This window comes from Eschrichtius robustus, chromosome 17 (genome assembly GCF_028021215.1).
Source record: "Eschrichtius robustus isolate mEscRob2 chromosome 17, mEscRob2.pri, whole genome shotgun sequence".
NCBI lineage: Eukaryota > Metazoa > Chordata > Mammalia > Artiodactyla > Eschrichtiidae > Eschrichtius > Eschrichtius robustus.
Window position 1 is genome coordinate 7731863 of NC_090840.1, and position 16829 is coordinate 7748691.

General features: G+C 41.6%; 1 protein-coding gene across 1 annotated transcript in view; it reads right to left on the minus strand.

Annotated features, from left to right (window-relative positions):
- The window catches only part of CA8 (carbonic anhydrase 8), an 86708-nt gene that overhangs the window by 25790 nt on the left and 44089 nt on the right, over window positions 1-16829 (minus strand). Inside the window, exons 4-7 of the mRNA XM_068525610.1 lie at window positions 11232-11327; window positions 5489-5551; window positions 3443-3491; window positions 1687-1799 (exon numbers count right to left, since the gene is read on the minus strand). Of these exons, the coding sequence (XP_068381711.1) occupies window positions 1687-1799; window positions 3443-3491; window positions 5489-5551; window positions 11232-11327 (321 nt within the window). The remainder of the gene's footprint in view (window positions 1-1686; window positions 1800-3442; window positions 3492-5488; window positions 5552-11231; window positions 11328-16829) is intronic.

Here is a 16829-nt window from a genome sequence, read left to right on the forward strand (position 1 = left end):
ATGGTGTTCGCCATTTCTAGGTCTGGCCCTTTAAAAGCAATCCCCCTTTGAGAGCCTCCACGCTCTTGCCCTTCCTGCTGGCTACATGACCACACCTAAGGACCTGGAAGTGAGGTATTAAAGATGGCAGAGTGTCTTTCAACCTGGTTCCCTGAATGCACAAAGAAAAGCCTTCACTGTGAATCAAAGACACATTTGTTGGATTTGTAAAATGTAAAAACACATTTCACATGTGTAAAAAATAAAATTCTTACTGTGATAAGTCACTGCAGTTTTGAGGTATATCTGTTACAGGAGTTACCACCTTTGCTATTAAATTCCAAATCTGTATGTCATTAGTCCAAACCTCTACTCTTAACATTAGACTCAAACTTCTAATTTCTTCCCTCTCCTTTACTAGACTAACTCCTAATATTTTTCAGGAGTTATTCCCTGGACCTCCCAGTCCGGGTTGGGTTTCTGTCCTATGTGTTTCCAGAGCACCTTACTTATGACACAACATAGTTGTCTAATAATCATCTGCCTCCACAACTCCATGGTGAACTTTTTAAGAGTAAACACTGTGTCTTAATCTCTGCATCCTCTGTGCCTGGTTGGCAATCAGGAACAGTTTCTTGTAAGAAAAAAACAGATGAATGAATAAATAAAGGAACTGGGATTTGTCATATTAAAAATACAAAGGCCCAAAGGTGGTGTGATCAAAGTTTCTAAAATAATGAAACAATGAAGATGTTGAATGGGGCACTTTTAAAATTAATCCTTAGAAAAAAGAGAAATAAGAAATTGTTAAAGGTTGAAAGAAGGATTTTAAAGATTTAAGGACAAACAAAAGAAGGCTTTCCTGAGTAGTGAGTAAACTTGAACTTCTTATAAAATGATAGGGGAATTAATAAAAGTTTGTAAGAAGTTTCTAAAGGAAACTTGGTTTATTGAGAGGATTGCCCAAGTCTTTTGAGACTGATCATGAAGAACAAGTATAGCCTTCCAGAACACATCCTTAGACAGACCTCTGGGGGACAGGAGACATTTAAAGCTTTTTTTGTAATAGTATCAAAACCATTGTTTAAACACCTTGTAGTGATGTTGCCTCCTGCTCCACCAGCTAACATCTTAGTGACAGCTCACCTTGGAGACACACACACTGTGCATTAGCATTTAGAGCACCTATGCTGTACCCAAGGTGGGTGGTAGGTGAACAAAAGTGGGGCTAGAGAACAATCCAGAACTTTCCGGGGCGTTCCTTTTAGTGCCCTCACCCTCTGCATACAGGATTTTCCTGTGCAAGCCAACAAAGAGCTATTACAAAGCCTGCATGTGACTTACAGAAATAACTGGCACTCTCACTTTACTTCCAAGAGCTTTTTTCTCTCCAATGCCTGGGAAAACCCACATGAAGGAATAACTATAATAATCAAAAGTTTGGCTATTTCACTGACTTCTATTTACTCTATAAAAACTGACTTTTAAAGTACAGATCATAAATGAGAGCTGGGTTTTCTTCATCCTTGACCTTTCCATTGCTTTCACTGGTTCAAGACATTTAACTTTTATCTGAAAAGATGTGACTGATCTAACTGATCCAAAGGGAGCCAAAACGTAAAACAGACGTGCTTCCCTTTTATAGAGACAACATTTAACCTTTAACTCAGAACTTCATTCTGGAAGATTTGAAAGCACTGCACTCACCTGTAGCTGGGATATCGTTAGAGGGTATCGGAATAATATCCAGGTAACACCTTCACTGCAGGGCGGAATAGTGAGAGAGCCTTCGTAGACCCAGTAATCGCGCAGCAGAGGGTCTGTGCCATCACGTGGACGTGTCACGGAAAGGCAAGTTAATGAAAAATAATTTGGAAGATTCCAACGATAATTTTCAAAATTACAAACTGTCCAAATAACACTTCTTAGACTGATGTCATTTTTAAACTAGAGCCTCACGTTTGTGTTTTTAATCTAATCATCATGGAGAAAACAATCAATAAAAAACACGATGAATCCTCTTTCTATTATTTATAGCAGTTTCTCTCAATGGGTTACTATACATATTTAAATATGGCTATATAAACTGGATGTATATAAACTTGATATACTATATTATATATATACATACTTGATATATATACTATACACTATCTATATACTATATATCAAGTTTACTCACTTGAGGAGAAGTGTATCCTTTTTTTTTTTTTTTTTTTACTTTATTGGATGATTTACCTGACTGATTATACCCAATATCTATTGAATGTTTACTACATGTGAAGTGCTCTTCTAAGCATTTTACATTAACTTATTTAACTCTTACAACAAACCAGTGAGATAGGTCCCATTATTACCCACACGTTTCAGATGGGGAAACTGAATCACAGAGGGTTATGTAATATGCCCATGGTCACTGGGCTAACAACTGCCAGAGCCAGGATGAGGACGAAAGCAGTCTGGCTTCAAAGTCTGTGTGTTTAAATTATCTTTTTAAAAATTCAGTTAAAATAAATTTTTGTAAAATACACACAAAAAAAAGGTCAATAATTTGTAACTATTGGGATTTAAAGGGAGAGACTGCTTAAGTTGTTCCCAGGTGTGATTATTTAGAGCTTTTGATTCTTTTAAGAATGTTAAATCATATATCTGATTTTTTTAAATAAAAATGAGAGACAAGAAAACAGTCAGTGCATTTAACCATGCTGTTCTAGCTACCTCTATATTGCTTCTTCAATAGCAAAATATTGAAATCGTATTATGATAGAATTAAAAAAATCATTCTTATAAAATCTTGTAGCCCTGCATTAGAAGAATTTGTGATTAAATATGATGGGTGAGTATTCAACATATGGAAAAAACTGGTTTGTAGCAATGCAATTAAATGTAGAAAGTAGAAGATACAATGCATTTGGTTTTGTTTGAAACACGAAAAAATTTCACATAATTTAGGCGGAGAAATGTGAAGACCAAAATTTTGTACAAAACAACCTTTATCTACAAATTATATTTTGAGTATTTTATATACAATTCTTACCTGTTCAGGCATACCTAAATATTTAGAAATAACAGCTAAATAATAATATCATTGCAAAGAGGTTATCTTTTAAAATTAGATATAAAGTTTATTTCACACCAGAGATTAATAAGAACTGCACTGACCAGTCTTACATATATATCAAGGTTATGTTATTACAGTCGTGCTTTACACAGAGGTGGCAATTTGTATGAATGAAAATCCAAAAAAAACCTCTTCATGGATTAATGGAACTAGTGGTAAAGTGTTTATTATTCCAAAAGGTTTACTCCCAGGTTTAGAGCAATCTGAAACTGGTACCAACTACAGAGAATATAAATTGTAAAGAAACTTTATTAACTAATAAGATATAGTTGTATATGTTCTGAGGAAAACAGTGCAGTCATATCCACAGTTAAAATTCATCTTATACAGATGAATGCTTACCTGGTAATAAAGTGTTAGGATTAAAGCAGGGTATTGTTTTGGACTTCCCCTGAAACAGAAAACAATGTACCCCATGTTAACATAAAATTTCTAAATTTTAGAATAAGAACATTTATTAGCACTAAAACTCCAGGTTGAAGTCTTTTCTGAATGGCATTATCAGACCCCATAGATTTGTGTCAATCTGTCTTCTCATTGGAGCAACAGGGGTTGATTCCAACAAGATACTCCTGCTCTGAGTCTGTAGCTATTTTCTCTGCTCCTGCAGCTCAATTTTCCCTATAATTCCAGGTGTGAAACTTAAAATCGTCCAGTGTCCATCTGCCCCATGTCAGCTACCTTTCCGGCTCCTGGCGCATCCAGACCAGAGACTTAGGCCTTGGCTCAGGGAATTCTTCAGAAATGACTCTCTTCCTGGTACTATGATCTCAATTCCTAACCTTCCTGGCAGGACGGGCTGCCTCCCAAATTCTCGTTTTGCCCCCCCTTTGCATTTGGTGGCTCAGCTCTAGGACCTATTCTGGATGCTCTCCTCCTCCAGAGAGGGAGAACTGACACTCAGATGAAAATATTAAATTTCAATACACGTTTATCGAAACTAGATTTAAATTTCAATAAACTATTTGTGCCATCACCATCATCACATTTCTGATCACTATCTTAAATAGTCCCATTTAAAATGTCAGTCCTTAGACAGACCGACCTGTCACGCCAGTTGGATGTCTCTCATAAGATTACTCCACTAATGCAGACATAACAGGGAAGGTTAGTGCATGAACTCTTGGTCTCTTCCTTACTTCTGGGGACTGCTGGACACATTAAAGAATCCAGCTTACTTACCTCCCACCATCCTCCTGTATTCCATAACGACTGACGTCACATTAGCTGAAGCAATAAAGGAAAATTTCTCAACCCATTTCTATTCAACAAATGCCAATGAACATGTGTCCTTGTCCCCTTTTCACCAGCTTCTGTGACCAGTCTGTGCTTTCCCTTGGCAGCTGGATTCACTCTGAGCCTGCGCTCAGGAGAGAGTCTTGCCTGGTTCCAGATGCTCAGGGCTTGAGCTAGTGAGTCCAGAGCTAGCGAGACTTTGTTTCCAGACAGATTCTAGGGTTGGCCTTGGGTCTTTGGACCCCTGTGCGGTATCTCCAGCACCCACATGGGATTGAACTTCTCCCCCACAAGGCCACTCAGATTCTACTGACTCAACGTGAGCATAAAAGGTACTGTTTATAAGAGAACTGGGCTTCCCAGCAATGCTAGGCCGAATCACTACAGGCTCAAATCCACCTGAGTCACCTTCTGTGGGATATATCATCTTATGGCTTATATGTACTTGTCTCTTTTTTTCTTTTTACTTAAATACTTTGAAGTGTGGTTGCCACAATTTTTATTTGTTTCATTTACGCTACCTTCCTATAACCAGCGGGCAGAAAGGGGTAACTCAGCTGGCCTGGGTTGCTCGAATCCTACACAATCCAAAAAAAATTTTAAAGGCCTGTCTTCAAGACTGGCCCCTGGCTGGCTCCTGGGAGATAATCTCTGAGCCCTTGGAATATGCTGCCTGAGAAGAGTGGCTCTGTGTGCCTGAGGCCTTGGGTCAGGCTGCACCAGTTGGACCAGATAAGTGTATCCCAACACCGTGATTTATGGTGAAAGCCCGGTTTGCTCAGGGTAGGGGAGGGCTAGAGTCAGAGTAGCTGAGGTCAGTCCCTCAGGCATTGCCGGCTGGCATGACTGACCCCCAGTAAAATCCCTGGACACCAAGGCCCAGGAAAGCTTCCCTGGTTGGCAATGCTTCACACGTGTTGTGACATCACTGCTAGGAGAATCAGGTGTGTCCCCATGCGACTCCACGGGGCAGGGCTGTCTGGAAGCTTGTGGCTCGCTGCTCTGGGGCTGTAGCCTTCCGCTGGAAGAAACCACAACCAGGAGGGTAAGAACTTGGCTGTGAGTCCTTTTAGGGAATCTCCCAGCCTGAAGGTGGGCTTGGAAGCCTCTGACACAGCCAGTACTTTTATTTTCTTTTAAAGAATGACTTACCTTATACTGAATATCCTGGAGGATTTCAGTTACAGTCTTCAGGCCTACGTGTTCTTTTCCGATCTGCAATGTGTAAAGCATAAACCATAACCATAAAGCTTTTAAATATGTAGCTTCTACTTAAAATAACCCACAGGACTGAAGTTCAAGTTCACCTGAATGTCCTTCCTGGTGAACAAATGACCTTTTTAATAATAGCCAGGTCAACATCTACTGAAGGCAATTAAAGGTGTAACAGAAGCCAGTGCAAGAAAGTATTAGATATGTTCCTAGACATTTCCAAGAATCCATTCTAAATTCACCTTGCTAGGTACAGGTTTACCCACTGTGCTCTATATATATATATATATATAAAAAGTCATAATACTGCGATATAGAAATTTCAAGGATATTTCTGAATTAAAATTATTCATCGCATGCCCAAAGCCTTCCATTTTCACCTTGGGCATTTCTAGATCATTACTATAAAGATTTTATCCGTGTTGAAAAAATTTTATTAAATCAGAAAAATGAGTACATGATTTCATACGTACTCACTGTCCTGTCACCGAAATCAGGACAACATTTCTTGATTACCACAGGACATAGTTCTATAATCCCCTTTTTATTCTTAAATAAATATGAATATGCTGTTCGTAGCTTTCTCTGTTTTTTTTCCGGGCCCCATTGAGTGGCTTGCGCAGTCTTAGTTCCCTGACCAGGGACTGAACTCAGGCCATGTCAGTGAAAGCTCTGAGTCCTACCCATTGGACCACCACGGAATTCCCAGTAGCTTTCTCTTTTAAAGCATTATGTAGCATTACATTTTTCCAGTGTATAAAATGTTCCAAAGAATTTGAGACTTTAAAAAGAATATGATGTTAAATATTCTTGACTCTAACTTTAAAAATTGTAAGCGCAATCTGATTTCCATTTTTCAGCCAAGTTTCAACAGTCCATGATAATGGAGGGCAGTCACAGCAGAGACAATTTACAACCTCAGACAAACAATCCTTGTTACGGTTCGCTTTTCCTCTTCCACATAAATTTTGGAGAATGACCTACAAGGAGCTAGAAGAGCTGTCACCATGTTCATATTCCCTGTTTCTCTCCACATGATCCAACTGGGAAACAGGCTAGGTGAAAGGGCATCAGAGGAAAGAGGTGAGACAAGAAACTTACATAACCTAAGATCGGCCAATCAGTTCAAAATAATTGAGACATCATTTTCCAAGTGTTTGCAATTCCTGAGATAGGCACTAAAAACAGAAAATGAATTCTCTTAAGTTAAAAAAATGTATATATATATATATATATATATATATATATATATATATATATTATATGTGCATATGTGTGTATACACACACACACACACACACGCACACACACACACACATATATATATATATCTCAGGGAAATTTACTCCTGGGTGCAAAAGCCTGGACCTGTAGGCAGACACCTTCACCCCATCTTCAGGGGAAACAGACCCCTCTGTTGTACTGGTTTAACCACAATGTAGCATTTGGATGATTACACCCACAGGTCGGCTCTGTCTTTACTTCATGCATCTCTTGTCAGAGCTTAACTCTTTGAAGGGTCCACATCTGAACGCTGTAAGGCCACACAATGTAGTGGGGTCCAGGAGCAAGGTCACTTGCATTGGATGCTGGGTTCTGACCCTGACTCTCTTTTTAGTCTTGAGCAAGTTTACCTAACCTCTGTGTCCTTCAGCTTCCTCCTCTATACAGTGGGGCAGACAAAAGTGATGGGGTTGAAGATAAGACTCAATCAAACAAAAACCTTAGAACAGGGACTTCCCTGGTGGTCCAGTGGCTAAGGCTCTGCGCTCCCAATGCAGGGGGACCGGGTTCAATCCCTGGTCAGGGAACTAGATCCCACGTGCTGCAACTAAAATTCCCGCATGCCACAGCTAAGACCCAACGTAGTCAAATCGATCAATCAATCAATAAATATTAAAAAACACAAACCTCAGAACAGGGCACGGTGCATTGTAATTCAGTGACTATCACCCAGACTACTTTTAATCAGAATGCTACACAGCATCGAATACAGTTCTTACATAAAGTAGCACTTAATAACTCTTAACTGGCTCCTTCTGTCTATAAAGGTTCTTTACCTTATGGGCAAAACTTTATATTTTGCAACCAATTTCAGCTATTGCTCGATCTCTTTCTTTCTTTGTCAAAGTTTTGTCTGAAGAGGTTACAGCTACCAAAAAGAAAATATAGATGGATCCTCTGCACACCTCAGCCCCTACAGCAGTCCAGGTGACAACGCAACATGGGACCAAGAGTCTGCCAGGAACCCAGTAACTTCTGACCCTCCCCTTGGCCATCTTTCACCGCCTCCCCAAATGCCAGCCCTCTGGTGAGTTTCCTCTCGGACAGCCTCAGCCCTGCACAGCCCTGCGCTTTTCCACTTCTAACGCTGATCCCCCCTCATTTTCCACCGCAGCCTCTGAAACTGGATGACTCCACAGCTTTGACAAGTTCTCCCGCCACCTCCTCCAGGGGGTCTCTGTGAACCCCTCGGGTCTGCTCAAGGCCACCACCCTCCCAAGCCTTTGGAGTGGACACTGCGTAGTCTCCCTCAAGACAGGAGGGAGAGCCGTGGTCAGCTTCCAGCTGTTACTTTCAGATGGGTCTTCTACCCCACAAGCCCAAAGCCATCCTCCTCCTCTGAGTGGACTGCCCTCCTCCGATGCTATCCTGCTCTACTTGTCACTTTCTGACCCTCCAGTCACTCCCAGAGGTCATCCCCTCCTGCCGTCACTCCGGACGACTTCAACATCTCTTGCGTGACCTGTGCCCTCCCTGGCCTGTCTCTTTACCCCTCAGTCCATGCCCATCGCTCCCTCCCACCTCAGCAAACCAATCCTGAGAACACACCCTGGATTTGTCTTCACTCTGAAAACTGCAACTCCAAACAAAGACCATTGCCTCTGACCATAAGTGCCCATCCGTCCAGCTCTCTCTTCTTTCCTCTCTCTTCCTATTCACTGATCACAAGGCGTCATGCCCCTCAGGTCCCTCTTGGCTTCATCTCTTTCCCTTCCTGCCTATGCTGAATGACACCTCTTAAACCATTCTCCACTCTCTAATCCCTTTGTCCTCCTAAACCTTATGCTCTGTAATGGATCAATACAACAATTAATTTGTTAGAGGGACTTTCCTGGCAGTCCAGTGGTTAAGACTCCGTGCTTCCATTGCAGGGGGCATGGGTTTGATCCCTGCTCGGGGAACTAAGATCCCACATGTCGCGGGGCACGGCCAAAAAAAAAAGAAAATTGCTAGAATTCTCTGCTCCTCTCCCTGGATGGAGAACAGCCCACGATCCGTTGTCCTGTACCATCTGTGATGTCCAATCTCAAGTGGGTCTCCCACAAGGACTGTCAAGTCTATTGTCATTCCCCTCCTGCGCTATCTCAAAACCCAATCCCACACCCATATTTCCTTTGCTCTATAAATAATTTTGCTTTGCATGTCTCAGAGATAATACAGGTCATCAGGCATAAACTCCCCTAAATTCCTGGCTTTCTTCACCTAAAAATGTGTGCCGTTTGTGCCCACCCTTTCCTCCTGGCCCTCTATTTCGGAGAAGGGGTGGGGCCCGTCCTGTCCGGGGTCAGTCCATCCACCTAAGCTCTCATCCCATGCCTTTCCACCTCCGCTGAGGCTTTTCTACATCAATTATCCCCTTTCTTGCCGGTATGTCTAAACAACATCCGCGCTAGCCCTTTTTGCTCAGAATAAAAACGCAGGCCCATCTCGGATCTCAATATGAAACAATCTGAACTTGCTGTGGACATCACCACTAGTTCTCACCCCATCTGTCTTTGAGTCAAGCTTCCTGAGAGGGAAGTCTATCCTCACGGCCTGGACTTCCTCCCCTCTGCTTCTCCCAGCCTCTGACCTAAGTGCAAGACCCCCACATGCGGTCCTTTCCTCTCTGCCTCGGCTGACACTCCGGATCAGCCCTTCTTTCCTCCGTGAATGTTTGCTCTATAGTTTCTGTGACTCGGTTCTCTCCCGAGAAAGGCATTTTCACATAGATAATCTGGATTTTCCCTCCTATGGAAAGTTAGAGCCAGAGTACAAGCTCCCAAGCTTTGCCTGCCTCCAGTAATGGGCTGGTTCCAGGGAACGGCGATGTTTGGTCCCAAGAGACTCGGCTTCCAATCTAGTGCACTATTACTGCATGTCAGCTGTTCTACACTGAGAAGCAGTAAGTGAAAACATCAAGTTATCACATTGAATTCCATTCACAAGTATGTATTGGGTACCACCTCCAAAGATGAAACTAACGTGTTCCCTCCCCTCCTACAGATGACTATTTGGTTATTTGTGTTCTTATTTTTATTTTATTCTTATTTTTTTTAATAATGAGACATTGCCTTCTACTTCTACTGCCTCATGCTGTCAAATCGGGATGCTCTGTTAACTTTCTCAGGTTACAAAAGATGGACTTTAACAGTTATTATTTTCAATATACTAAAGATTATCAAAATATATTTGTAGTATAATTTAAAACATTTTTCATCAACATTTTGTGATTCCATTCTCCTTATACAATGCAGATATAAAATAGAAGGAATATAGGCCCCTGCCTGCGAAAAAGGCATGAAATAAATAGTGAGAAGAAGATTTATTTTAAAATGTAAGGATTTGTTTTATATTCCATGACATGTGTTATACTTTAAAAACATGGATTTCAAAATGCTAAAAGGCTAAATAAAACTGGAAGGCTACTTTCAAACATCAATAAAGAAATATCTTAGAGGTATTTATAACAGGAAATTGTTGGAATTAATACTATTGAAATATATGCCACCCCCAAAAAAAGAGGTTTTAAAAGGCCCCTTCCTCAGCTCTCTTTGGAAAATTAAGTTATTAAGGACCACTAGGTTATCCAAAGGCAGCCTGGAACCACACAGAGAGGACAATGGTTTCTGGTCCTGACTGGTGACATCAAATCCCTGGGTGACTATAAACAATGACTTGGTCTCTTTGGCCCTTGGTTTCTCTTCTATAAGAGGCGGAAGGGGGAAGCCTACAATTTCCAGGGTCTCCTTCACCTCTAAATCTTTTATTACATCAAGTAATTACATCAAGACAAAGTTTAAAAGATTCACCTTAGGAACTAAATTAAAATTTTACCTTTGAAAGCATATGGTCCGCTTCTGTACGTTTCACTAAATTTATATAATATTCTTTGCCCACCAAAGAGCTCAAATCTAAACTTTACATTGACTATAACCACCAAGGTCTTTGCCACTCTCATCTTATCAGTGTTTTCTACAAGGCACTTCAAATCATCTTAGAGTAAAAATTATTAATAACAAATAGCTAAAGGAATCTACTACATGATTATAGTATTGATTTCTCTTAGATTTTGCAGGAAGGCGAGGTCCAAAAATACTTTCTGAAATACTTTTTCAATAATAAAATGAACTCTGCCTTCAGGAGACATTTTCTAACTCCTTTCTCCAAAGACCCTGAACGCCACTCTGAAGAAAATTTCTAATAAGCCAATGAACCATTTTCTGCCAGTGAATATGGCTGCTCATCCTTGACCCAGAGAGATCAAGTTTTCTATTTTTAAAGTATCAATGCTCTCTGTATAGGTGTTTAATGTCACTTCTAAGTAGTAAAAATGAGAGAGAACAAAAAACCTTTTGCAAAATGAATTAGAAATAAGCATCTCTGAACAATGTAACAATCATAGCAGGAGACCATTTACCTGAACAAACAAGGCAATGATGGCGATTCCATGGGGCTTCCCCACAGCCTCATCAATACTGCCAAACAAGGTGGAGTTCCAGTGGATCAGGTGGAGCTGGGTGAGCAACAATAGACAGGTAACCTCGTTACTAAATGTACTTCTGCTCAGGAAAACAAAGACCTATCAACTGCTCCTTGACCATATCTGTATGGTGTCGTACGCAACGCGAGTATCACAGACAGACACAAATAGATGACTGGTTTAATACTGGTTCTCTGTATGAATTCCTCCCTTCTCATTTCTGAACAGAAGCAGTGCTGAGTGCCACTCGAGTTCTGCTTTTGTCCTAATCAGGAGCACATCTAAGAAGACTCGCAGATTTCACACTGATTTAGCTGCCTTTCCTTAGACGCCATCCCCTCTGGCTCTCAATGAAACAGAACTCCGGTCTGGGCACAAACACCAGAACTCATTCGAAGGATTATCACCTACATACTCAAGTACTGTGTCACCCAGTATTTCCATCAAGGATAATACAAAACCAGTCTCCAATTCTGTAAATGCTTTCCACTCTCTAAGAATATGTAGACAGATAGTATCCTATAAAAAGCGCTGCATCTTTTTAAAGCATGGTAAAATAATGAATGCTGATGTAGAACTCTAAATGAAAGCCATTTCCTGTCCTGGAGATAAAATTTTATCTGTGAAGGAATGACGAACAATACTCCAGAGGATTCTCCCACTACGATCCCCATAAAGCTCTGTAGTCTTCAGGTTTATCTAGAATGTGCACTTGCTCCTACAGTGCTGATAAAACACTTGCAAGAAGCCAGATTCAATTCCCTGGTTAAAATCAAATGGCCGCTGAGGTTCTCAGTAGAACGGTAGCAAGGTAAATCTTCCGCCTAGAATACTAAACTTCATCGCTTTAGCTTTTAATCAAGTCACCATTACTTGCTGCCTGAAAACACTGACCCATTTAAAAATTAGTTTTAATCCAAAAAGACATACTAAAATTCAATCACCATGTCATTTTAGCATCCACATTAAAATATTAAGGAAAATTATCATGAGGATTGCCATTAACTTTGAAGTTTCTCCTGCTGAATTTGTCCAACTAGAATTCAAGATTATAAAGCTGACCACTAGGGGGAAGTAATGAGGTCCTCTGCCTATAATAGAAACGGTCACCCAGGACAGGTCAGGCTATGAAAAGCCCACATGAACTTGGATTGTCCAGTAAATGTAACTGTCAAGGCACTGCCTTTAAGGAAGCGATGTTCTATAACCTTTCAGTTAGTAATGAAAGACAGACCAATTTAATCTTTCCTTTTCTGGCTGCAACAATAGCTTCGGAGCCCCAGTGGTACAGATAAGTGTACAGTGGTACAGATAAGAACTGATTGCCTTAATTAAATCAACAAAAAAAAGCCCAAGGTTGAAATCTATTTTTATTCCACAAATTGCAAAGTTCAAATCAACATTTTTCTTACTTCTCATAGCGACAGTATGGAGCTTTTTTTTTTTTTTTCTGAAACAAAACAAACCAAAAAAGTATGTTTTGGGTTTTTTTTTTGTTTTTTTTTTTGCCACTCCTCCATAATTCAGCAACATCATCACTCACACCTGTTCCTCAAAAACTACTTCACATGTTTTTGTGTTTAAAAAATTGAGGGTCTCCACTCCTTAAGTGTGTGCTGTACATGGCAATCTCGTTTCAAAGAGTACAGTATGGGGGAATTCCCTGGCAGTCCAGTGGTTAGGACTCGGTGCTTTCACTGCTGGGGCCCGGGTTCAATCCCTGGTCGGGGAACTAAGATCCACAAGCCTCGCAGCACGCCACCCACCCCCCCCGCCCAAAAAAAAAAGAGTACAGTACGGAATACCTGATGGTGGAGAAATATGGCCAACACCACCTGGGCCAGGTGACCAAGGCCAACATCGGCAGTCATCAGACATGTTGATATAGGCACCCTGGACATGATGTGATGAAAATCACATTTTACCTGTGTGCTCTTCCTCCCAATAACCCATAACGCCAGTCTAACCAAGAGGGAAACCTCAGACAAATCTCAAGAGAGGGACGTTCTACAAAATAGCTGACCAGTATTTCTCAAAACTGTTAAGGTCGTCAAAGAACAAAGAAAGCCTGAGACAATGTCCCAGCCAAGAGGAGTCTAGGGAAACATGAGAACTAAATGCAAAGTGGTGTCATAGGTGAGATCTTGGAACAGAAAAAGGACATTAGGTGAAAATGAAGGAAACTGAATAAAATACTTAATGTATTGAGATTGGTCCACTAATTATAACCAATGTACCATACTAATGTAAGATGTTAAAAACAGGGGAAACTGGGTGTAGGTCAGGTGGGAATTTTCTGTACTATTTTCATAATTTTCCTGTAAATCTAAAACTGTTCTTAAAATATACAGTCTATTCAAAAAAAAAAAAGAAAGAAAGAAAGAAAAGAAAAATTAAGGGACATCCTGGCACTTCCACTAACTCAAGCTAAAAAGGATAACAGAAGATCGCTATGACCCTTGTGTGACCAGTACAATAACACAGAACGAAAATAGCAAGAGAATCTCTACCACCTGTTGTCTGCTCTACCATCTGGGTCTTATAATCAGTTGAGACTCCGTTAAAGAGCAAAAGAGATTCTTCCCTCACAGTGCACAAGGAACCCAAACTTCAGAAACAAAGCTCCAGCCTGGTATTTACTGAGAAACGCCCCTCTCTTGGAGATGCTTTGTCTCATTAAGACCAAACAAAACATCATCAGAGATCCCCTTTCCAAGCCACTAGAGGATGGTTATTTCAAGTACCAGGCAAATTTCCAACACATTCTGGAAACCAGCTGTAACCGGTAGTAGTCACATAGATGAGCAGCAGTCCACACCCATCGCACACTCTACATTTTTGCTGCCTCTCGGCTTTAGCTCACTCTGTGTTCCCTGAGCCCTGCCTCACTCCACCCATATTAGATTGCTGCCATATAACAAAGTGCCACAGACTAGGTGGCTTAAACCACAGAAGTTTATTTTCTCAAAGTTCTGGAGGCGTGAAGTCCGAGATCAAGGTGTGGGCAGGGTTGGTTTCTCCCGAAGCCTCTCTCCTTGGCTTGCGGACGGCCACCATCTCCCTTGACCTCACATGGTCTCTCCTCTGTGCATGTCTGTGTCCAAATTTCCTCTTCTTATAAGGACACCAGTCATACTGGACAAGGGCCCGTCGTAGTGACCTCATTTTCACCTAATAACCTCTGTAAAGATCCTGTCCCCAAACATAGTCACATTCTGCTGTATTAGGAGCTAAGACTTCAATATATGAATTGGTTGGTGGGGGGGAGGGGCAGGGGGGAAAAATTCAGCCCCTAACACCGTCTATCTCCCCCTTTCCTTTCTCCCCAGCTTAATGAAGTTTTTTCAGGTCTGAGAAGCCTGAATTACTATATATTATAATTATTATTATTATTATTTTGCCTTATATTAGTGTTGGTTCTGTTTCATAGAGCAAAGCCATAGAGACAGGAAAATCATCAGTGCCTGTGAAGAACTGAGTACCTTGGGGGTAACTAGAGGGCACATAAGACCAGCAGTGACAGGAGAGATGGGGCTGGAAAGTTAGAGGGGTTCGGATGGCACAGAGGTTTAAATTTTATCATAACTGTGCTTTGGGAAACACTAAAGCAATATATTATTGCAGTGAATATTATTATTACTTATGCTTCTTAGAATCAATCAAAATCCCCCTTCAAAGGTTCTTCCGACAGAATGGGGATGGATGGAAGTATTTGGCGTGGGAGGTGGGAAGGTAAGCTAGGTGTCTACCACGAAAGTTCCAACAGAAGATTATGATACGGGTGTGTGATGATTAACTTTGTGTGTCAACATGGCTAGGCTATGGTGCCCAGCTGTTTGGTCAAACATCAGTCTAGATGTTACTTTGAAGGTATTTTTTAGCTGTGATAACATTTAAATCAGTCGACTGAGCAAAGCAGATTACCCTCCATTATGTGGGTGGGCCTCATCCAATCAGTTGAAGGAGAAGGAATTCTACCTCCGGAGTGAAAAAATCCTACCTGCATTTCCAGCCTCTGGCCTGGCCTGCATACTTCAGATATGCCAGTTCCTTAAAATAAATCTTAACTCTCCTCTCTCTGTCTCAGAATATACATATACTGTTTCTCCTGAGAACTCTAATACAGGTTGTACAAACAAACAAAAAGTGTGTGACGAGAAAAAAAGTGTGGCGATGAATGGAGGCCTAAATCTGAACAACATTAGAAGCAACAGGAATAAAGGCAAAGGGCTCTAACAATTAATGTGACGGTGTTTGCAATTTATTCTTCTAAGACTAAACATGGCTTCTCTGGCAAAGGGTCGGGGACAAAACGATCTACTGATGCTCAAAAAGAACATATTAGAACGTCTGCTTACATTTATTTTTATCCAATGTCTTTTCATTTCAATTTTCCTATGCGACACAAAATAGATTATATATTATATATATAATATACAGATCAATACATATATAATACATATTAGTGCATGAATTAATTTAGTAATAAATATGCACATATTGAGGACATGTGCTCTGAAATTTGTCTGGGGACAAATGGATTTGAACGGAAAGGCATTTGATACTAAGGATATGGTTTAGATAATGATGACGCAGCCCATGGAGTCCAAGGGAGGCTCAGCAAAGGTCCAAGCAGACAGCTATCTGCTGAAGGCACCTGGAAGACTCATTTCAAAGTCTAACAGTGCAGACACGCTCTGGGGTGGGGCAGGTCTGCGGCAGAGGGCAGAACGGCAAGGAGTAACACTGCACGTGTGCAACTCTAGTGCTAACTTCTTAGAGGCAGCAGCTCTCATAAAAGACTTCTGAGCTGGGGGTCACCAGCCTCAGACGCTTGTTTCAGCTCCTTAGCTCTGGGAACTTCACAAGCCACCACCTCTTGGAGCACGTCTCCCTATACCGGAAGGAGAGCTACGCCTGAAAGCTCGGCTTCTTCACACCTTCTCTGTCCTCCCATTGGGCTCTCTGTACCCCCATATTCCTATCACATTTCCCCCTCCTTAGCTTTAGTTGTACATAACCCACGAAGGCAGGGAAGCGGGGTGATGACTTGGAGGACGGAGAGCAGCTTTCCAGTTGGCAGTGCAGCCCCAGGTCATCAACACTGCTCGTTTCTAAGGAGGATGACGGTTAGATGGTGTGATGACTCCGTCCCCTGCCTAGGCTCAGAGGGGCCCCCTCTGCTCGGCCACCTCACTCCTCCGATGACACAGGCAGGACTTGGCCTCACGAAGGTCTCTGGAGCCTAGACCTTCTTTGCCTGTAAACACACGGGACAGCAGGTGGCAGAGGGGTTGTCTCCTGCAGTTTGAACCCAAACTCCTACCAAGCTTGCCAACAACAGCAGCTGGACAACAGATGATTCTTCCTCAACGGAAACGAGGGGCAGTTCCCCACCCCGCTCAGGGACTCTTCCTCAAGAAGCAGAATGTTCTGTCTTTCTCCCAAACTGGGACATCAGAGCAGGAGGCCCTGGTTTTCTATCACAGTTAAAGCTGAGTCTTCCCTCCCCTCTTACTGTCCTTCCTCCACCCC